The 22690-nt window shown below is 68.2% G+C and overlaps 1 protein-coding gene across 1 annotated transcript in view; it reads right to left on the bottom strand.

Moving 5' to 3' along the window:
• PLEC (plectin) overlaps nt 1-19325 on the bottom strand; it is a 70038-nt gene extending 50713 nt beyond the window's left edge. The window contains exons 1-13 of the mRNA XM_062515304.1: nt 18845-19325; nt 7306-7367; nt 6214-6303; nt 4675-4752; nt 4487-4579; nt 4154-4320; nt 3121-3236; nt 2922-3028; nt 2717-2836; nt 1829-1924; nt 1406-1533; nt 737-830; nt 493-647 (exon numbers count right to left, since the gene is read on the bottom strand). Coding sequence (XP_062371288.1) covers nt 493-647; nt 737-830; nt 1406-1533; nt 1829-1924; nt 2717-2836; nt 2922-3028; nt 3121-3236; nt 4154-4320; nt 4487-4579; nt 4675-4752; nt 6214-6303; nt 7306-7367; nt 18845-19325 — 1787 coding nt within the window. The remainder of the gene's footprint in view (nt 1-492; nt 648-736; nt 831-1405; nt 1534-1828; nt 1925-2716; nt 2837-2921; nt 3029-3120; nt 3237-4153; nt 4321-4486; nt 4580-4674; nt 4753-6213; nt 6304-7305; nt 7368-18844) is intronic.
• Nucleotides 19326-22690: the final 3365 nt, after the last annotated feature.

The following is a 22690-nucleotide window of genomic DNA, read 5'->3' as shown; positions in this document are numbered from 1 at the left end:
CTTTGGGGTGTACAGGGGTCACAGGGGATACAGGGAGCATGGGGAGTTTGGGGTCAGTAAGAACTTTGGGGTCACAAGGAGTTTTGGGGCATACAGTGGTCACAGGGAGCATGAAGAGTTTGGGGACATGGGAGGCTTTGGGGTCACGAGGAGCTTTGGGGTATACAGAGGTCACAGGGGGGTACAGGGAGCATGGGGAGTTTGGGGTCACGAGGAACTTTGGGGTGTACAGGGGTCACAGGGGGCTTTTGGGGGCCACAGAGAGTATGGGGGGGCTTCGAGGGGTACAGGGGACATGCAGGGCATGGGGGTCACAGGAGGCTTTGCAGGGCTTTGGGGAGCACAGGGGACATGGGGGTGGTTGGGGGTGCAAGGAGCACGGGGGCACAGGGGACACGAAGGGCTTTGGGGGGCACAAGGAAGGACAAGGAGGACACGGAGGGCTCTGGGGGCCACGGGGACAAGTCATGGGGACCCCCACAGTGGCCGTACCGACGGTACATCTGCTCGCCCTGGGGATGCCGCCCGTCCTTGAGGCTCTGGACATCATTGAAGAGCAGCCGGATCATGGCATCCGCCTTGTCCAGGTCCCGCTCCACCTCTGCCGCCTTCTGCGGAGCCTTCCCGGCCGCCAGCAGCCGCACGTCCTGCGGGGGGAGGGACAAGTGAGGACACGGCCAGGGAGGGGCAGGGCCGGGGTTGATGCCATCCCCGCCCCGGTGGCCCCGGCACTCACTGCCTGCAAAAGAGCATCCGCCTGGTTCAGCTGCTCCTCGCACAGCCCTGACTCCATCTGCAGCTTGGTGACCACGCGCTGCAGCCGCTCCAGCCTGCGGGGAAAGGGGAACACGGGGGGATAAGGTCAGCACAGGTCGGGTCCTGCGTAGGGGGCAGCTGTCCTGTCCCGTGCTGCATCCTGTTCCCTGTCCTGCTCCTCATCCTGCTCCCAATCCCCCTGCCCAGTCCCCATCTCGCTTTTCCCATCCCCATTCCCATCCTGCCCCCCATCCCACTTCCAATCTCAACCCCAATGCCTCCCATCCCATCCCATCCCATCCCATCCCATCCCATCCCATCCCATCCCATCCCATCCCATCCCATCCCATCCCATCCCATCCCATCCCATCCCATCCCATCCCCCATCCTGCCCCCCCCCCACCTCCTATTCCCAATCCCGCCCATCCCAGCTCTTATCCCCATCCCACCCCCATCCCCAGTGTCCCGGATCCTGTCCCCATCCCTCTCCAGCCGTGCCGTGCCGTGCCCGCAGAGCTTTCACAGCAGGATCGGTGACTCACAGCCCTGTAGTTCCCCCTCGGGGGGGCCGGGACACCCCACCCCGGCCCAGCCCCGCGGTTTGGCAGCTGCAGGGGGGTGTGGATCCTGCCCAGCCCCCCTTACTCGCCTCTCGAACTCTGCCCGCAGCAGCTTCTCCCGCTCCAGCACAGCGACGTGCAGCCGCCCCCACTCCTTCTCCACGTCCAGCGGGTGGTACCCGGGGGGCACCTTCAGCTGTCCCGACTGCACCGCGCCCTGCGCACCCCGAATGTCACACACTGCCCGCAGGGACCCTCCGCACCCCTTGAGACCCACCCCAAACCCCCCTGACACCCTACAGCCCCTAGGACCACCATCCTCTTGGGACTCACCCAGCCCTGTAGGATTATCACCCCCTTGGGACACATCCCCAGCTTCTCCAGACCCCTGGCTACTCAAACCCCCGAGATCTCCAGGGACTCCTCCTCGGGGAACACACCCCTTGGGATCCCAAGCACCCAGGACCCACACCACCCCTCAGGACCCGCACCCCCAAGCCCCACCCCGGTACCTCCAGTGCCTGGAAGATGGCTTTGGAGCGGTTCTTGTCGGCCTCCCGAGCCGGCAGCTCCGTCTCCTTGAACTTGAGGAACTGGCGCCACAGGATCTGCCGGGGTGGGGAGCACAGCTGAGCGGGGACCCCCCCAGCCGCTGCTGCCCCCTCCCCAAGCATCCTCCCTCCCCCCCCTGCAATTTTCCATGTGTGCAGAGCCAGCCAGGAAGGAAGTGGCCGTGCCGGGCTTTGCCAGCGGTGACTCACGGCAAAGCCAGGGACGGTGAGTCAGAGGGGTCTCCCCTCCTGGGACACCCGGTTCTGGCATGGCTCCGAGAGCCCAAACCCTGCAGACCCCCACACTGGCACCGGTGGGGTTCAGTCCCACAGCCACGCCCAGGTCTCACAGTGACCCACGGCATGGCTGCCATGGGGGCTGCCACACTGGACGAGCCACCCAGGGTGGGGCTGCTGCCAGCTGGCACCCCTCACGGGGCATGAGCCACCCACAGCGGGGCCACAGCACAGCCAGGATTCTGCCACATGCTGCCCCAGCTACCCGTGGCTCGCAGGGTTGGTCATTCCTGTGCGAGCACCATCCCTGTCCCTCTGTCCATCCCTGTGCCCGTGCCAGGCCAGCAGCACTGTCCCTGTCCCTGTGTCCATCCCTGTGTCCACCCCCAGGTCAATCCAGCAGCACTGTCCCTGTCCCTGTGTCCATCCCTGTGTCCACCCCCAGGTCAATCCAGCAGCACTGTCCCTGTCCCTGTGTCCATCCCTGTGTCCACCCCCAGGTCAATCCAGCAGCACTGTCCCTGTCCCTGTGCTCATCCCTATGTCCATCCCCAGCCAGCAGCACTGTCCCTGTGTCCATCCCTGTCCCCACACCCATGCCAGTGGCCTCACCTCAATCTCCTCATAGCTGGCAGGGAGACGACGCTCCTCGAAGAGCGCCGAGTGCTGCCGGCTCCACTGCAGCAGCCCCGTCACCACCTCGTAGTACTCCTGCCAGCGCAACTGCAGCTCCTGAGGAGGGAGGGGACACGTGTGGGGCTGGCAGTGACACTGCAAGGGGGTGGCAGCAGCCGTGACCCCCGGCACCCCAACTCACGTTGGCCTTGACGCCGTCCTGCACCTCGGGCACGCGCGGCATGGCATCGTACAGCGAGGACACGTAGGTGATGATGGACTTCTCATCTGGCTGCGCCACGTCCACGTCTGCAGGGAGGGATGGGGTCAGGTGGGAGACCCCGCGGTGGGGAGGGATGGGGCTCTGTAGAGGGACCCCCCCAGTTCACCCCGGCCCATACCTTCGGGGTCCAGCAGCCGTGTCACCCCCAGATCCCGCTCGGCCACGGTGAAGGCCTGGTCCAGGTTCTCCAGGTTGCTCTGGCGGTAAACCCGGCTCATGTCGATCAGCATTGGCCTGTGAGTGGGGAAAAGCAGAGGTCAGTGGGGCTGTGGGGACCCCCAAACCTTCCTGAGCTGCTTTCCTGGCCACCCCACACCCCACACCAGGGAGCAGGGGAGACCCCGACAGCCAGCACAGGGACAGGAGGAGCTGGGGACACACACAGTCCCCAGCAGGAACACTGGCACAGCCAGAGCCCCCGTGTCCTGTGAACTGGGAACTCCAACCCAGCATGGGGCTGACACCCCAATCCTCCGAGGGGCTGACACCCCAGTGCCCTGTGGGGCTGACATCCCAATCCTGCATGGGGCTGACACCCCAATCCTCTGTGGGGCTGACACCCCACTCCTGCATGGGGCTGACACCCCAATTCCCTGTGGGGCTGACACCCCAATCCTCCACGGGGCTGACACCCCAATTCCCTGTGGGGCTGACACCCCAATCCTCTGTGGGGCTCCACGGTGGGGCCAAGACCAGCGTGGGAGTGCCTTGGTGCGGAGCTTGGCACAGCTGTGACATGGCACAGTGCAGGGGACTCCCCACACCTGGCACAGGCCTGCACACATTTGCTCTCCCCAAAAACACGCAGCGGTCCCAGCAGGACCCGTGGGGACCTGCCTGCCACTGCCCCAGCACGCCAACAGTGGGCACAGCACTGCCAGCACAGGCTGATGGGCTGGGACTCGTCAGGAGCATGTGTTCACATGGCCCTGAGCAGGATGGGGACAGGCACACAGTGAGCACAGGATGGAGACAGCCACCAGAGTGGGCACAGAATGGGCACAGCCACCACAGTGAGCACAGGATGGGCATGGCCACTCCATGAGCACAGGATTGGCACGGCCACCCCACGGACACAGGATCAGCATGCCCCACACACAGCCACCCCCCGAGCCTGCCCATGGATCACACGGCACCACCATGGCACCCACCTGTGCCGGTGGATGATGGCATTGAAGAGGCGCCCATCCCGCCAGCTGGTGGTGAAGTTGTCACAGCGGAGGCCCTGGTAATCCTCAACCATCCGCTGTGACCACAGCAGCAGCTTCTCCTTGGCTGTCATGTCCTCCGACTGCCCCGTCACCTGGATGTCTGAGATCTGCCAGGACACAGCTGTTACTCTGGAGATTGGCACAGGCACTGGCACAGGACACTCTGGGCATGGCAGCTGCCAGTGACACCGCTCCTGCCCCACTGGGGACCCCCAGCACCTCGGAATCCTGGCCCCTCGATGCTGCTATCCTATTCCCCACCCCAGGGCTCACCTGGAAGTGGAGGATGATGGTCCAGATGAGCCCCAGCGTCAGCTTGGGGTTGCCGTCGGCGATGTCATCGTTCCGGATGTTCACCAGCTTCACCTGCAGCACGGGACACAGCGGCTCAGGGATGGGGGAGGGCGGCACAGCCCCGGGGTTATGGGTTACGTCCCAAATGGGTTCCCACGCCTTCTCACCTGCCGATGCTTCAGGTAGTTGAGGGCAATCTGGACATTCTGCAGCTTATGGAAGCGCATCCGGCCCTTCTCCCGGGGCTGGGGGAGAGAGAGGAGGGCGGTGAGTGCGGTCACACTGGGCACAGCCCTGCTGTGTCCTGCCACCGCAGCCACCCTCCCCGCACGGCCGCGATGCCACCACACCTTCCTGCCATCCCGGCCGCCCCCAGCCCGGCACCATCCGGCCCCTCCCAGCACATGCCGATGGCACCCGCCCTCGCACTTTGCCCCTGCAGGGGTGGGGACGCTCCCCATGCTCCCCCCGCCGCGAACCCGCCGGCACAGGCTGTTCCCACGGCAGCACCGGGACCAGCACATCATCCCGAGGGCAGCCGAGTCCCTGACGTGTGGCCAAGGCAGCCACAACAGGACTGGGGCTGGCCTCGGTGCACGTGTGGCCACCACGGTCCCTTGTCATGCAGCTCCCCAGTGTCCTCTCAGCAGGACCAGGAACTGCCAAGCTGGGTGAGCCCCCCAGACTTGTGGGTCCCAGTCAGGGTCCCCTGGGTCTTGCCCAAACAGACCCCCCCACACACGTTCCTGCCCCACGGCAACGCCAACGTTCCACCAGCTAAGCCCAGGCTGCTGGGAGAGCTGGGGACTCTATGAACCCCCTTGTGCCACTCAGACACGGAGCAGGGTCACTCCTGTCCCACAGAAAGGGACCAACATGGACCTGCAGCCGCTCAAGGCCAGGGCCAGCCCTAGAGTGAGACCCAGGGAGTTGGTGGCCACATGCCACCCTCTTGCCAGCCACCCCACAGAGCCAGCAGCACATCCTGCTGTGGTGCCAGGAGCCGCAGTCCAGCTCCAGCACGGTGGGATCACTCCCAGAGATGCTGCTTGTGGAAGATAACTTCTCTCTCACTGCTGCCACTGAGTTCTGGTCCAGGGAAACCCACCACCCACAGCTCTCAGCATCAGGACAGGCAAAGCATGCAGGCAGAGCATGGGGATGGCACTGGGACAGGCATGGCACACGGCCGGACCACTGGGACAGGCATGGCACACGGCACATGGCACATGGCACACGGCACATGGCACACAGCATGCAGAGAGTCCCAGGACATGCTCAGCACTGCTCCGTGCCGCTGTGATGGCGCCGGTGGCCGTGCTGGGCCATGCCAAGAGCCGACGGCAGAACCACTCACCAACCGCAAGGTCCGGAGGACGTCGCGCTCCCGGGGCTGCCCCGGCCGAGCCGAGCCGAGCGGAGAGGAGCAGAGAGAGGAAGGAGGAGGAGGAGGAGGCAAAGGCGGCGGTGGGCCGGGGGCCGGGGCCGGCGCCAGGAAGCAGAGAGGGCACCAAAGCAAAGAGAGGTTAGAGGCGGGGGCGGGGGGCGCGGGCACTCCGGGGTCACTGGGACAGACCGACGGCCAAGCAGGAAGAGAAGGAACAGAGGCAGGCAGCGAGGGTGAGGACGAGGACGGCCGGCAGAGGGGTGCCGGCGCGTGGCGGGGATGGGGGGACCAGTGCGGGGAGGAACAGCGAGGCACCTACCAGGGTGTCACCTGACAGCACTTCCAGCAGCGAGATGAGGTTGTGCCCGTCCCGCAGGTCCTCGTACAGGTCGTTGACATGGCGCTGCGCCTGTGGGGAAAGCGATGGTGTCGGGGGGAAGCTGAGCATCCCCCACCCCTGCCAGACAACACCGGGGTGGGTGCTCAGTGACCCCACAGCGCAGCGCAGCTTGCACACAGCCCCAAGTGCAGCTGGTGTGCCCGGTGCCACGATCCCCCCCAGACACACAGAGCAGCTCCCCCTGTGCCAGGATGGATCCAGCAGCACTCCAGCATCACTCTGGCATGCACAGAGACCCACTGTGAAGGGGTCAGACCCACTGCCCACCATGGAGGGGTCAGAGCCACCACGGAGGGGTCAGAGCCACCATGGAGGGGTCAGACCTACTGCCCACCGTGAAGGGGTCAGACCCATCGTGAAGGGGTCAGACCCACCACCCAGCACAGCAGCAGCCCCAGGGTTCCCCCCCCCCCCCCCAGCACGGGGAAAGGAGGGTGTGCAAAGAGGAGGAGCGCAGTGGGACACAGAGAGAGGAAGGACCTACCTCTGGTCGCCAGTGCTGCGCAGGGCAGAGAGAAGAGAGCAGTTAGGAGAGAACAGAGAGGGGACCCAGGATGGGCAGAGCGTGGTGGCACCACGATGGCACTGCAGGGTCAGGGACATGTGGAGACACAATGGGGGGTCTGGGCTATGTCCCAGTGTGTGCCAGGTGCCAAAGTGGGGCTTCTGCTTGTGGCAATGGGTGCCAGCCCATTGGCAGGGAGTGGGGACTGGGAGGATTGGGACACGACCGAGGGCATCAAAGCACAGGACACATCCCCAGGTGCCAGGGGCACCGTTCCCTCCTGGCGTATGTGGGAGGGCAGACGCTGTCTGGAGGGCAGACCCCACCGTTGAGGCAGCTGAGAGGCCTTGACCACAGGTGTGGCACCGGCACCAGGGACTGCCTGTCCTCAGCTGTACCAGCACACGGGGTTGGGGCTGGGGGTGATTTGGGGCCGGGGGTGATTTGGGGCCAGGGGCTGTGGACTGCTGGGGCAGCGGTGCCCGCCAGACTGGCAGTGCCCATACCTTGATAAGGTGCTTGTTGACCCATTTCGTGAAGGTTTTCTTCTGGACACGATCTCGCTCATCTGCAAGAGAGGAGAGGGACAGGTGAGCCAGTGGCACCAGGGTTGTGGCACAGCAAAAACCAGGCCCCGCCGGTGGCACCGCAGGGCATGGTTGGTGCAGGAAGCGATGAGCCAACTGTTCTGGGGAACCACGGTGAGTCACGGGGTGTGGGGAAAGGAAACAGCTAACGGGGACCGGCCCCAGCGTGCCAACACCATGGCAGCACCCAGCAGCACCCAGCATTGAGATTAGATCAGTTGGCCACAGCACGGTGCTAAAAACTCCAGAGCTTCTCCAACCGCAATATGGAGAAATTATGAGATGTGGATTGGTGATCCTTGTGGAACTCCTTCCAGCTCAGAATATTCTGCGCTTCTGTGACTGCTCGGAGCAGGAGGTGCCCACCCAGCCCTGAGCCCTCTGGCACTGCCACGAGGAGCCCCAGCACTGCCCTGGGCTCAGCGGGCACGGACTGAGCGGGATGGGCACGCTACTGAGACAAGGCCATGGTGTGTTTGTCCTGGTACCAGCCTGGCACAGTTCCAGCCCCGCAGGCAGGGTTCTGGTGGGACACGTATGGGATTGAGACGAGCCCACGCAGCGTCCGCACTGCCAGTGCCATGGGACACCCCAGGACACCCCGCACCCCCAGGACACCCTTCTGTGCGGGCACAGGGCCAAGCAGGGCTGCAGTGAGTCACGGCACTCCCTGCCCGCTGCCCTGTCATTAGGGGATGGCATGGGAACGGTGACACATTGGGATGGGGACCCGGGATGCCACAGGACCCACCCCCCCCAGCACCCAGTGCTCTACACCCCGCTAACCCCCTCCGAGCACCCCGTGTCCCTCTGCCTCTCCTGTCCCCCCCTGGGTCCCCAGTGTCACCAACGGTGCCAGACCCAGCCTGATGCCCGAGAGGGCTCGGAGGCCACCACTAACACCCCACGCACACGGGGCGATGGCACCGGTACCGCAGCAGCCACAACGCCCCCCTGCCCTCACCGTGGCGAGCCGGGCGCTACGTGCCGGGTCTTGCCCTGCTGAAGCGTGCCGGGATCTGCCCATGCGGCACCCAGCACCCCACAGCCAACACTCCCCGCCCGGGAGAGCACCCGGGGATGCTGCAGAGCCCGAACCGCCCCGCGGGCCCACGGGCGCTCAGCGGCACAGCCAGGGCGTGCCGGGCCGGGAGCGGCCACTGTACGAGAGGAAGGGAGGAAGGAAGGAAGGAAACGTGGGGCACACTGCTCGCCGAGCGGGGGGCGCCGACACCGTACCCCGGCACCCGCGCCCACAACATTAACACCCAAGGGGTCCCCGGAGCGGCGCCCACCCCGCGGCGAAGGCGGCACAAGGAGAGCCACGGCCAGGCCGGAGCGGCCAGCAGGGCGTGGCAGGAAGCGACCGCGGGCACCGGGGATGGAGCTGGGCGGTGGCGTGGGGTCTGCTGCAGTCTGCCCCACAGACACCGCCCCAGCATGGGGGTCTGCCCCACAGCCTGGCCGGAGTATCGCCCGGGCGCGGGATCAAACCCACAGCCTGCCCTGGGTGCACCAACCCAGGGACACCGCCCAGGTGTGCGGGGCTACCCCAGGGACACCGCTCCGGTGTGCTGGGCTGTTCCGGGGACACCGCTCCGGTGTGCGGGGCTACCCCAGGGACACCGCTCCGGTGTGCTGGGCTGTTCCGGGGACACCGCTCCGGTGTGCGGGGCTACCCCAGGGACACCGCTCCGGTGTGCGGGGCTGTTCCGGGGACACCGCCCAGGTGTGCGGGGCTACCTCGGGGACACCACTCAGGTGTGCGGGGCTGTTCCGGGGACACCGCCCGGTGTGCGGGGCTACCCCACGGCCTGCCTGGGAGCCCACAGCCCCGGGGACACGGACCCAGCATGGGGGTGTCCCCCAGGGACCCCGCCCTGGTACGGGGGTCTGCCCCGCAGCCTGGCCCGGGGACACCGCCCCAGGTGGGGATGCGGTGCTGGGACGGGCCCCCTCCCCGCTCCCATTGCGGTACCTTTGCGGCCCTCGGCCGCCCGCAGCACGGCCAGGTACAGGTTGTCCTCAGAGCCCGTTCTGGCGGCCATCGCCGGAGCGTCCTCCGAGCTGCGCCGCGGCCGGGACATGCTGAGCCCGACACCGCTGCTCTCCCTTCCCGCTCCGCCGCCGGTCCCGCCGCGAGTGGGGCGGCCCGGGGAGGAGACGGGGCTCTCTCTCCCCCCCCCCCCCGCCCCACGCCCCACGGCCCGACCCTGCCCACAGGAAACTCCCGAGCTTTAACCCTTCCCTCGCTGCGCCTGCAGGAGGGATGGGACACGGACCCACGGGGCACTCCAAGGGGAACCGGCACTCCCAGTCCCACACACGGGACCGTGAGACCCCCGAGTCTGCAAGCGCGGGGAGCGGGACCCTCGTTCCTGAAGATCGGGGTGCTCAGAAACCCCTCACCCCACACCCAGGGCGTGCCCCACACTTAGGGGTCTTGGGACCCTCAGGTCCATAAGTCCAGGAGGGGTGGGACGCACAGTCTGGGGCTGTTGGACCCTCAGTCACCACACCTCAGGACCACCAGGTGTCCAATCTCCGGAGGTTCCAGACCCTCCTTGCCCCACACAGAGGGTCCCCAGAGCCCCTCAGGCCCCATGGTCAGGAGCTGCCCAGCACCCCAGCCCCCAGCTGGGATCTTCAGTCCCTGTGGGAGTTTTGTCACCACCTGGTCCCAGAGCCCAGGGACCACCCCACAACCCCCAGCACATGCCCTGGTGCTTTAGGACTCGTGCTCCCCTCACTTGGGGCTCAAGAACCCCCAGGTTCACCAGCCCCGGTCCCAGGTCCCACATCTGAGAAGCTCAGATCCCTGGGGCCCATCTTGAGGGGTTCAGGGTCACAATCCCCCTGCCTGCAGGATCCTCAGGATGTGGGACTGAGCCCCACAGACTCCCCCGGCACCCCCATGCACACACGAGCCCCAACAGCACTGTAGGAATCCCCCCACCCCCAAAGGGTGACAACTGAGGGGACCACAGGCTAAATTCAGGGGTTATGCCCCACCAGGTGCTGCAGCCCCCTGGGATGTCCCTCGCTGGGGCACTCGGTGTTGGGGACCCCCGGGGTGGCACAGGCTGAGAATTGCCAGCCCCTCGGGGTGACAGGGAGCTGGCAGCCCTGCCCATGGCAGCACCCATGTCACCAACGTCACCCACGTCATCCACCGCCGGGGTGGCAGCTGCTGGGGAAAGGGCAGCTGAGGGTGCCCTGGGCGCTGCCAGCCTGGCACGCCCCAATACCCAGGTCTGTACCCCGACATATGCATCAGTGCCCTAAGGTCACATCCTGCGCCCCAATATCCGTGTCTGCACCATAACACCCGTGTCTGCACCGCAACACCCCTGTCTAGCACCCAAACACCGATTTCTGCACCCCAACAACCATTCCTGCACCCCAACACCCCGTGTCTGCACCTCAATATCCATGTCTGCACCCCAGAACTCCGTGTCTGCACCCCATCACCCATGTCTTCACCACAACATCCATGTCTGCACCCCAACACCCGCGTCTGCACCCTAACACCCCCGTTCTGCAGCGGTGGCCATTGCCCCTCCTCAGTGTGGAGTCCAAGGACACGGAGCCGCGGCCGAGTCCTGCCGTGACTCACGGTCCAAACGCGCGCCCGCGGCGCCTCGGGGAGCCCCGCCGGCCCCCGCCCACGCGGGACACCCACCCGGGACACCCACCCGTGACACCCTGTGGGTGCGGGGGGCCGTCAGGGAGCGGCAGCCGCGGCCGGGCCGATGCCCGCTGGGACGGAGCCAGCGCGGCCGCCGCGGAATGCGGGCGGCACCGGCCCGGCCCCAGCCCCGGCACGCACATTTTTCCGCCGAGAGCGCATCTGGCACAGGCACATCTGGCACAGGCACATCTGGCGCCCCGAGCTCGGTGGGAGCCCTGCTGACGCACGTCGGGGGGAAGCAGGGACACCCCGGAGCCGCGGCTACCGCGACTCGGCCGAAGATGCCACCGGACGAGAGAGGGACACGGCCGTGACACGGCCAGGGAGGTGACAAGGGTGGCACCGCTGTGGTCTGGCACTGAGTTCACACGGACCGAACCGGGACCGGGGCCGGCGGGTTCTGAGAGGCGACCGAGAGCCTGGGATCGCTCCGGTGCGAGGGGTGGAACGGCAACACCACTCCGGCACCCCCCGGCACCGGTACCCCCCGGCACTGGTACCCCCCAGCACCGGCACCCCCGCTCGGGCGGGCACCGACCGGGAGGACGCGGCGGCGTCAGAGCGGGCGCTTTGAAGACCTGACGGGGCGGCTCCTGGCACCGGCCCCGGCGGCTCCCGGGGCAGGCGGCTCCCGGCCCTGGCAGCTCCCGGCTCCGGCGGCTCCCGGGCCAGCCGGGCCGGCCGGGCAGGAGCTCCTCAGCCTCGCCCGGGGCTACCGACGCCACCGGGCCGGCCCGGCTCCCTCCCACGGCGTCTCGGGGCTCCGAGGGAACCCCCGGGACCCGCCGAGCCGTCCCCACCTCGACACCGCACCGGGCACGGAACGGGCGCTGCCGGCACCGGGGCTGTACGCAGCGCTCTTGGTGACACCCAGGTGACATCGCCACGCACCAGGCCGCGACAGCGGGGCAGCAAAAAGCACTGCGGGGGCTCTGGGCACCGGCCCGGGGACCCGGCAGCACCGGGGTCGGGGCAGACGTCGAGCACCACGCCAGGGAGGGCCAGGAGGAGTCGGGGTCTGCGGGAGCCGGCAGCGAGCGGGGATTGGCACAGGGGGGAGTGTCAGGGCCTGGGGGCATGGGGACAACATTGGGGAGAGGGTCAGGTCCGGGGGGACACGAGCAGGGGGACCTGATGTGGCAGGAGGGGCACACGGGGCACTGGGGCCCACAGGGGTCCCACAAGGTGTGGGAACACACCAGGACGGGTGGGCACGGGGGAGCTGAGCTGAGACAGACACACGGACACACAGACACACGGACATGCACACACGTGTGCACGCATACAGAGAACACATCTGTGTGACACCGCCTGTGACACATTCATACACACACACCTGCACCAGGACATCGTGTGTGCAAAAACACACACAAAAACATACAGAACACATCCGTGCACCTCTGCATACCTGCACTAGGACATCGTGTGTGCAAATACACACACAAAAACATACAGAGCACACCTGTGTGACATATTTGGGAACACACACCTGCACCAGGGCATCCTGTGTGCAAACACACACACAAAAAAAACCCATTCAGAACACATCTGTGCACCTCTGCACAGATGCACCAGGACATTGTGTGTGCAAATACACACACAAAAACATACACAACACACCTGTGTGCCACCTTGTGTGACATATTTATGAACACACACCTGCACCAGGACATCCTGTGTGCAAACACACAGATAACACACCTATGTGTCACTGCACACCTGCACCAGGACATCCTGTGTGCAAACACACAGAGAATACATCTGTGTGTCACTGCACACCTGCACTAAGACATCGCATGTGCAAATACACACACAAAAACATACAAAGCACACCGGTGTGACACCTTGTGTGATATATTTGTGAACACACACGCCTGCACCAGGACATCGTGTGTGCAAATAAACACAACAAAACATAGAGGAAACATCTGTGTGCCACTGTGTGTGACACATTTGTGCATCACTGCGCATCTGCAGCAGGACATCCTGTGTGCAAACGCACACAAAAAAAACCCATACAGAACACATCTGTGCACCTCTGCACACCTGCACCAGGACACCGTGTGTGCAAACACACACACACACAGAGAAACACACAGAACACACCTGTGTGTCACCACACGTGACCCATTTGTGCACACACACACACCTGCACCAGGACACCGTGCGTGCAAACACACACACACACACACACACACGTGCACACTGAGACATGCACTGGCCCGCACAAGTGTGCACATTCTGACGCACACCTGTGTGCACTGGCACATACATGTGTGAAAACACAAACATAAACACATTTACACAATCACCTCCTCCCAGCTCAGCCCTCCCCAAACTCAGCTCAGCTCAGCCTGGCCCTGAGGGCGGGGTCACAGAGGGGGCGTTGCTCAAGGGGGGGGGGGGGGGGGGAATCCGAACATACCCCGCCCTTCCCTGTGTCCCCCCCGTCCCGCCGCGACCCCTCCGTGCTCCCCTTCCCCTCCCCGGGATCCCCCCGCTCCCTCCCCCGCGTCCCTTCGCGTCCCCCTCGGTCACCGGTGCAGCAGAGCCGGGCGCTCAGGTACCGCCGCCGCTCGGGCCCGGAGCCGCCGCTCAGCCAGTCCCCACCGGGACCGGGAGACGACATGGCCACGCCGCTCCACCGGACGGGACTGGACGGGACCCACCATCCACCGAGCGACCGGCGGACCCACGGCCGGGACCGACCGGAGGCACCGGGAGGACGGGACGGGCGGAGAGGAGAGGGGGGGAAACGAGAGGGACCCGCCCCGCTCCGCCCCGCCCTCCCCGGCTGCGCCACCGCCCGCAGCGCCCGGGGAAACCGGAGGGAACCGGGGGGGACGGGGACACCCCGTCCCTGCAATCCGGGGGTACCCGAGGGGAAAGTTCATCCCACGCCCCGGGGCGAGCTCCGGACGGGACACCCCATCCTGCAGTCGGGACCTTCGTGCACACCCCACAGAGCCCCACCCGCACCACTCCAGAGCCCCCCAGGACCACCCAGTACTGGGGTCACGGGGCACCCCGACATCTGCAGCACCCGGGGGTGGGGGCAGTTCGTGCCCCCCAGCACGAAACGCTCACTCCAGCACTCATTCCTCCCGGAATTCCCTACCCCACAGACCCCACAGGGGTCCCTGTGCCAAGGGGAGCCTTCAGCGTATTTTCCGCTGCGTCCCCACCGATGCCCACCCCCAAGCTGCCGGTACCCCCCGTGCCCATTGCCCCCTCCCCGCGGTCGGACGAGCCCGCCAGCATACCCTGATTGTTCTGGGAAGGGGCGTGCGGCAGGAACGGGGGTCCTGGGGGGATGCTACGGCATCCCGATTCCCCCCCCCCCCCAACCCCCCTGGCCCGCAGGTCACCTTCTCCTGGCCCACAGCAGCAGCAGCAGCAGAGCGAGAAGCCCATCGCGCGTCCCGCTAGCCCGGCGCCCCCCGCCCCGCTCAAAGCCCGGCCGCGTCTGGTGGGAGTGCAGCGGAATCCGCGCCCGGAGCGCGGCCAGAGCTCGGCCAGTGACTCACACAGCCCACGGCCCCCGCCAGCCCGGCTCCTCCTGCTCCTGGGCAGCGTGGAGCCCAACCCCGGCCGCTCTGCTGGGACCCCCCGGTCCCCAGCACGGCTGTGGGCAGAGAGCGGCTGGGACAAAGCTGGAGGGGCTCGAACCGCAGGGCACGGACGCAGGAATGGCACGGGCATGGCACGGCACAGGATCCCCGGTCAGGGAGGCGCTGGAGTGGTTTGAGGTCCACAGCCCGTGCCAGCACCCTGGGTACTGAGGGGGCTGCAGGAGCGAGGCACATCCCTGCGTGTCTCGGGGGTCTCAGGGGGTTCTCTCGGGGGGCTTAGAGGGGGTTGTTGTGTTAAAACCCAACACGGCACAAGGCAGCCAGGATGAACCAGGTCGGCAGCAAGGCCCAGGAGTGGGGGCTGGGCACGGCACGGCACGGCATGGCACGGTGCCGACCCACGGCTCAGCCCCACGGCAGCGGCAGCGTCCCAGCTGTGCTGCGGAGATAAGGAGCCGGGGAGGGGGGAGCGGGATAGGGGGGGCCAAGCCGAAGCGATAGCAGCCGGTGAGCGGGGAACACCGCCTGGAACGGGACACGTGTCCCGTGGGATGCGCCTGCCACGCTTCCCGCACGCTCCCACAGCCCCGCCACGCTTCCCACGGCTCCGGGACCCTTCCCACGGCTTCGGGACCCTTCCCACGACTCCGGGACACGGGACAGTGACGGGAAGAGCTTCCCCATGGCTGCCAGAGGCAGTGCCGGGGATGCCGGTGGTTGCCAACCATGGCCCCTCGAGGCCGGTGAGTCATTGCTGCGGCCAGAAGCGGCATCCAGAAACCCTCCCGGCTCGGCACAGCCAGAACCGCCAGCGCCGTGGAAAAGCTGAGTGGAACGGAAAGGGGGACACGGCGGGGGGGGTTCCCAAACCTCTGGGGCCCCCACCCGCCCGCTGCCGCCACGTCTCTGGCAGCCTTGGAAACGGGAGCGGGGCCAAACAAACAGCGGCATCCTGCTGCCAAAACCAGCCGGCGCCGCCACCAGGCTGCCAAGCTCTGCCTCACCCGCCCGAGCTTCCCCAGCCCCGGTGCCCCCCCAGCCCCGCGGGCGCGGAGGTGCAGACACGGACAGGAGTTCCGGCTGGGCTGTGGTGTCCCCCGAAAACACCTGCCCTGGCACTGGGACACAAATGACACCTGGAGCAGCAGGTACAGCCCCTGATGGGCACCAGGAAACCCACCGTGGGTACCGGGCACCCCCTTTCCCCCAGGAAGGTTTCATGAACACTTCTCAAAAACCAAACCCACCGCCCCGGCGTGGCACAGACGAGCACGGGGACCACCGGGGGCACCCCAGAGCCCCCCAAGGGACCCCAGAACCTCCACCGATGCTGCCGGAGCTCCCAGCTCCCAGCGGGATGATGGGCCCGGGCAGGTGCGACCTTGGGGGTGTCCTTCGGACTGGACCGGAGCCAGGGACAGTGCCCACCCCCCCGGGGGCTCCGGCCCGGCCAAGGTGCCCTGCCCGCCTTATCTGGCAGCGGCACCGGCAGCGGCCGCGGGCCCGGCGGTGAATTCCCAGCGGGAATGTGGCCATCCCGGAGCGGGGGCAGCCGCGTGACGGTGGCCAGTGCCGCACACAGACCGACGGAAACCGCAGCCAACGCCCTGGAAAGTGCCAGAGGGGAGGGCCCGGGCCTCCGGCAGCGCCCCGGCAGATCGGATGCAGGTGGCTGCGGCCACGCTGGGGATGGGTGTGTGCGGGGGTCTCATAGGAACCCCCCTCCCCAGACACCGGCATCCTTCCTGGCAGCCCTGTGTCATCAGATACCCGTCCCCAAAAATATTTGGCAGCTTCACGCCTCGGAATGGGGATGCTGAGGGAGGGTTGGGGCAGCCAGGTCAGTGCCAGAAGCTGCTGCGGGACCTCCACTCGTGAAAGTGTCAGAGTGGGGAGAGAGGGGCGGCATTGGGGGGGCCACCCTGTGTCAGTGCTGAGTCACCCTTGGGTACTACCACTCCCACCACTCGGGTACCACTCCCACCGGGATGCTCCCCCATGACAGGTGAAGCCCCCCCGAACCCAGGTCAGCACGTCTCTCCCTTGACCCCACCCACCCCACATCGGGTGGGTCCCCTTTAAGTCTCCCGAGGACCCCCCCCCCCCCCCCACCCACTCGGGGCTACAGGTATCGTGTGGCTCCCCCCTTCCCCAGGCAGGTGGGCGGGGCGAGGGGCCGAGCCGAGCGAAGCGCGGGGGAGCCGAGCGGAGCCGAACTCACCGGTGCCCCCCGGCTCGTCCCGCTGCCGCCGCCAGTACCAGACCAGGGCGAGGGATGCTGCGTGTCCCGCCGCCACCAGCGACGGGAACAGGGACCCGGTGTCCTCCATGAGGGACACGGGACGGGCTCGGCACCGGCGGGTCAGGGACGAACCAGCGCCCGCCCCCACGGGGCAGCGCCCGCTCCGCCTTAACCCCTCCCGAACCGCGGCGTGGAGACTCCTCCTGCCCGCCGCACCGGCAGGGCAGCCCCCCCTCCCCTGCCGTGTCCCCCCCACATGCCGTGTCCCCCCCCCCCCCCCGCCCGCCCCCGGAGTGTCCCCTTCATCCCGGCTTTTTATATCCCGGGACAACGCGCCCCGGCGGCGCCAGCCCCCCCTTCCCCCCTCCCCGGTCCCCGTCCTTTCCGCAGCATCCCCCCCCCCCCCCGGTCTCACCCACCCGGTACGACCTTCATGGGCAGGCAGGGTGCGGGCAGGTGCGGGACACAGGTGGGGAGCGCGGAGCGAGGGCGCAGCGCGGCTCCGCCGGTGGCGGCGGGGGCTGGGGAGAGGGGGGGGCGGGCGCCGATAAAAATAACCGGGGCCTGTCACCGAGCCCGAGTTAGAACATGACACGGGCGGGGGCGGGACGGGGCGACCGTGGCGGCGCCCCAGGACCCCCGGACCCCCCGGCATCGGGGCGGGTCGCCAGGCCGTCACCTCGGGGGTCGCCGTGACATCAGGATTAAGAGCCCCGTCACGGCCCCGCCACCGCAGGAGGCTGGGCCCCCAGGCAGGGGGGGAAATGGGGTCTCTGGGGGACACAGGGATCCCCTCCGCCCGGCGGGGACCCCGGAATCCCCCGCTACCACCGCGACCCCGTCCCCGCAAGCCGTGATTCCAGGTCGGGTTTTCCGGCAGCGGCTCCCGGGGCGGAGGGAAAACCCGGAGCCGGATTCACTGGCACGGAGGGACTGGACGGGACGGCCGGGGCTCCGCAATCGCGTCCCAAGCGAGGATCGGGCAGCGACCGCAGCCCCGGAGCCCAGCGAGAGACGTGACCCCCGGGCTCAGAGCTCGGGGGAACCCTCCTGTCCCACGGGACGTGGGTGCTGCCCCCGCAGGACCCGCACCCACGGGGCAGCAGCGCCGCGGGCTCGGCCCCTCCCGCCGGCCGGTGACTCACGGCGCTGGCAGGGACCGGGCTCGGCGCCTCCAGGCTGGAAACTTGGACCGGAGGCGGCTGCCCACGGCCACGGGCTGACTCACAGCCCGCGGGGATCGGGGGGCCCTCACCGCCGCCTCGGAGCGACACCACAGCTGCCCCGCCCGGGGGGAGGGTGGGACACCGGACGCCCCGCACCCCCGCCGGGCCCAGCTGCCGCCGATCGTGTGTCGGGATCGCGTGTCGCCGGGAAGGCGGGGTTGGGGACCCCCCCCCCCCCCCCCCCGGCCGGCGGTCGCAGCCCCCTCCCCACCAGCGCTGCCCTTCCCAGCTGCCGCCGTCTGTCTGACCCACCCTGGGCCCAGCGGGGACCTCGGGGTGTAAAATCGCTGTGGAACGCCTCCCCCACCCACCGTGACCCCCTAAGGCACCTCTCTCCACGGCACGGACACCCCACAGCACGGCACAGCTTCCCCATGACCTCCCCACCGTGGTGCAGCCCTGGAGGGTGGCAGCAATGTCACCTCTGCAGCTCTCCAGGTCCCATCACCCCAACGGCCTCTTGGGGACCCCGGGAAGCCACCACAGCCCCCGTGATTCTGCAGGGACCCCTCCAGAACAGAGGGTCCCCGTGGGGTCAGGGGGGCATGGTGAGGAGCTCCCCCAGCGCCCTCCTCCCTGCCCAGATAACACAGGGGCCTGCAGGGACCCCCCCACCACCCCATCCTTGACTAGGAATCCTGGGGGAGTTGGGGAAACTTCAGGACTTTTCCCGTGAGAAAAGAGGGACTCGAGTGCCTCCCCCACCCACGGGGGGCTGACCCTGTACCTGTGGCCGGGCTGGGCTGGGGGGGCGGCTGGGACACCCCCTGCCCTGCGCTGACGGCGATGGGCTCCACGTGCCGCTCGCCCTCGTCCATCCTGCGGTAGAGCCGCTCACCGCCAGCCGGACGTGCCCGCTGGGTGCCAGCGGCGCGGCGGAGCTCGGGCCGGGGGGCTGCGGGGCGCGGGACGCGCTGCAGGGAGCGCGGGACGACGTCGGGCGGCAGCCGCAGGTACTGGCGCAGGTGAGCGACGCCGGCGTCCGTCAGGTACCAGTAGAGGTGTCGCCAGGCCGCCGTTTGCCGCACGAGGCCGCGGGAGCGCAGCGAGGCCATGGCACGCCGAACCTCCACGTTGGCCACGCCGGGCAACTGCGGGTGGGTGCGTCGGGGACACCCATCCCTCTCCCCGACCAGAACACCCTCGCGAAACAGCAGCTCCAGGATGGAGCGGAGCCGCTCCAGCGGCATCAGCATCCCCGCCACCATGGTGCGGGCAGCACGGCTCGGGGCACGGAGCAGGGCACGGGCAGCAGGGCTCGGTTACGTCTCACCCAGCACAGCTCAGCTGAGCCCAGCGCCGCTCCGTATGGCACAGCCCAGGCTGGTCCAACACAGCCCAGTAAGGCCCGGCCCAGCCCAGTACGGCCCAGCACAGCCCAGCTCAATGTGGTCCGGCACAGCCCAGTAAGTTCCAACGCGGCTCCGTGCGGTCCAGCCCAGCCCAGTACGGTCCGACTCGGCTCGGCACGGAGTGAAGCAGCCCAGTGCAGTCCAGTACAGCCCAGTATGGCCCGGCACGTCCCGGCGCGATCCGACACGGCGCGGCGCTGGCTGCCGGCACGGCGGGAGCGGCTGCAGCTCCACCCCCGGTCGGGGGGGGTCGGGGGGGCCCCAGGCCCAGCCCTGACTCACCACCGGCCCCTCCCCGGCCCCGGCTCCCGCCCGGGGGGAGCGCGGCCGGACCCGCCTCCCCCTTCCCCGCCCCCCCTCGGCCCGACCCACCCGGCCGGTTCCTGCGTGGGAACCCCCGCGGGTCCCGCCCCACCCCCGCCCCGGGACCGGCCCCACGGAATGCCCGGGGGGGGGGGGGGGTCCTTGAGCTGGTGGGGGGGATAGGGGTCTTGGGATTGGAGGGGATCCTGGAGCCCAGGGGGAGGGGGACACTGAGCTGTGGGGGTCTCTGAGCTTGGGAGGGACACCCAGAACCTGGGGAGGGACCCTGAGCTCGGGACAGGAGCGTGATCCCCGGGGTCCCTGAGAGGGGGGAGGCCCTGAGCTGGGCACGGCACCCCCACACTCGCCCAGGACTGCGGGCAGAGCCACGGGCGGGGGTCGCGCCGGGGGACGAGCAGGTGCACGGGCACGGGAGCGGGCACGGCTCGGAAAGCCACATCCTGCCACGTCAATATTTGCTCTGCTCCTGCCCCTGTTTACCCCGGTGTCTCCAGGGGGACCCCACGTCTCCCCCAGTGCCCGGCAGTGGCACAGCCGCGGCCGTGCCACAGCTGTGCCACACCACGCCCTCCAGCTGGCAGGTGGGGACGAGGCAGCTGCCACTCCCGGGCACCGAGAACCGCCCAAAAACCCGTACTGGGACCGCGGTGAGCCCAGCACGGCCCGCGGGACCCCCGGCACCGGGGACATTCCCCCCCCCTCCATGGGGTCACCCACGTTCAGTGTGAGGGGTGGCACCCACACCATGGAGCAGGAGGAGTTGTGTGGGATAAACTGGGGTGTCCCCCCACCCTGGGGCCTGCCTCATCCCAGGCCCACAGACTCCAAAACGGGGAGAAGGAGGAACCTCCCCCCCAAAGCTCCCTCAGTACCCCCCGCCAAGCGCAAGTGAGGTCGGGACACAGGGATGCTGCAAGGCTGCAACCTTGGAGGAATGGAGGGACACCCCCCAACACCCCAGTCCCTGCCCATGGCACTACTGGGAGTGACAGTGGGGTTTACTGGGATTTACTGGTGGGGAGCAGTGACCCAGGCATGGGGGAGCCCCTGCCTGTGGGGTGCCCACCCCAGAGCCGCCAGGCCCGGGGGATCCCAAACCCGCGGGGGCTGATGTGAATGCACTGGCGTCCCCGAGGGCCCCACCAGGACTTGCCCAACTTCCCCATCCTGCCATCCCGGAGGGCAGAGGGGGGCGGCCGAGCAGGGCTCCCCGTTCCCAGAATACCCAGCACAGAAGGTGCAGGGGCGCTGGGAGCACTGAGGTGCCCAGAGCCCCTCAAAGGCAATCCCTTGGGAGAGCATCAATTACCTGAGCCCCACCTCAGCGTGTTCCACGCACGGAGCCCCACAGCAGGGTGGGACAGACGGCAGGAGAGAGGGGGGCTGGGGGTAGAGGGAGGGGGAATGATGGGGGGCAGGGATGAGAAACGATGGGGAGCAGCACCGAGGGAGTGACGGAGGAAGCAATGGGGTCAGCAGAAGCGCGTCCCTCCCCAGCCGCGGCCCCGCACCCCCCAGCCCGCAGCGGGGTCACGGCCGCGCCGGCGGCTCCCTCCGGGAAGTGCCGCGTCAGCGCCCGCCGCCCGCCGTGATCCAACGCGATGTGACAGCGGAGCCATGGCCAGCGTCCCTCCGCCGCCCCGTGCTGGGCAGGGCGCCGGCATCATCCCCTAACTCCGCACCCACCGGGGCAGAGCCTTCCCGCACCGGTCCCGCAGCTCCGCTCACGGCGCCGCATCTCGGGGCGGACCGGCCGCCAGCACGTGGGGCTGGGGGCACCCCCTAAACCCGGTCCTGAGCACCCCATGCACCCCTCACCCCTACGAGGCATGGAACCCTCGAGCAGCCCCCCGAATTTGGGGTGGGCAGCGCTGGTGGCAGCGGCTCCTGGCCACGGGCCCGGCGCTGCCGTCCTGGCGCCGGTGCCAGCGCCGGTGCCGGTGCCAGTGCTGGGGTCTGGCGGGGCCGCGGGGCTCCCCGTGCCCAGCAGAACAAAGCCGCGGCTGTTTGAGGAGGGCACCGCGGCCAGAGGCCGGCTCATAATGAGGTCGGTGCCGGCAGGGGTCCCGGCGCCGGTGGGAGTCGCGGTGCTGCCAGGCGATCCCGGTATTGGGACGCTTTTCACCCTAAAACAGCCTCGCTGCAACCCGGGGTCCCTTCTCTGGGGCCTGTGGCATCGCCACAGCTGCTGGCCACCCTGACCCTGCCAGGGCTCATCCCGGACCTTGCCGGGATCGTCTCCAGCCGCCCGAGGTCCACCCCATCCCTACCCACCCGAGGTCCATCACGACCCTCACCTTGTCCATCCCACCCCGACCCTCGCTGACTTCACTCTGAGACTCCCGGGGTCCATCCCGACTTTCCCGGTGTCCATGCCATCTCTCGCCGGGTACATGCCGGGGCTCCGTTCCAGCCCGCCCCCTGCCCGGTGGCTCTCTGCGGTGCCGGGCCCCGCGGTGGCTCTCTGCCCGCTGCGGTGACACAGGGCCCGGTGGCCGCCAGCAGCCCCGTGACCGGCATCCGCCGGCACCCGTTACTCACGGCCGAGCGCGCCGGCTCCGCAGCACGGCTCGGTAACGGGAGCCTGGCAGGGGCCTGGTGACACCGAGCAGCTCCGGGTGATGCCGGAGCGTTCCCGGTGACCCCCGCCTTCCTTCCTGCGCTGCGACACCGGCACGGGAGGGATGCGGAGCGGCCGGAGCTCCCCGGGACGCGGCCCCCCCTCCCCCGGGACGCGAACTTGCCGCCGGTCCCCGTGGGCCTGGCCCCGGAACCCCTTCCCCCCGGTACCTTTGAGGGAGGCGATCTCGTGGTGGATGCCCCTCGCCCCCTCCATGGCCGCCCGCGCTCCCGCACGCTGCCGGCCGGTCCCGCAGCCCCGGGGCGGGTCCGTCCCG

This window comes from Cinclus cinclus, chromosome 1 (genome assembly GCF_963662255.1).
Source record: "Cinclus cinclus chromosome 1, bCinCin1.1, whole genome shotgun sequence".
Lineage (NCBI taxonomy): Eukaryota > Metazoa > Chordata > Aves > Passeriformes > Cinclidae > Cinclus > Cinclus cinclus.
The sequence above is the reverse complement of the archived record's forward strand: the minus strand, read 5'-3'. Positions and strand labels throughout refer to the sequence as shown.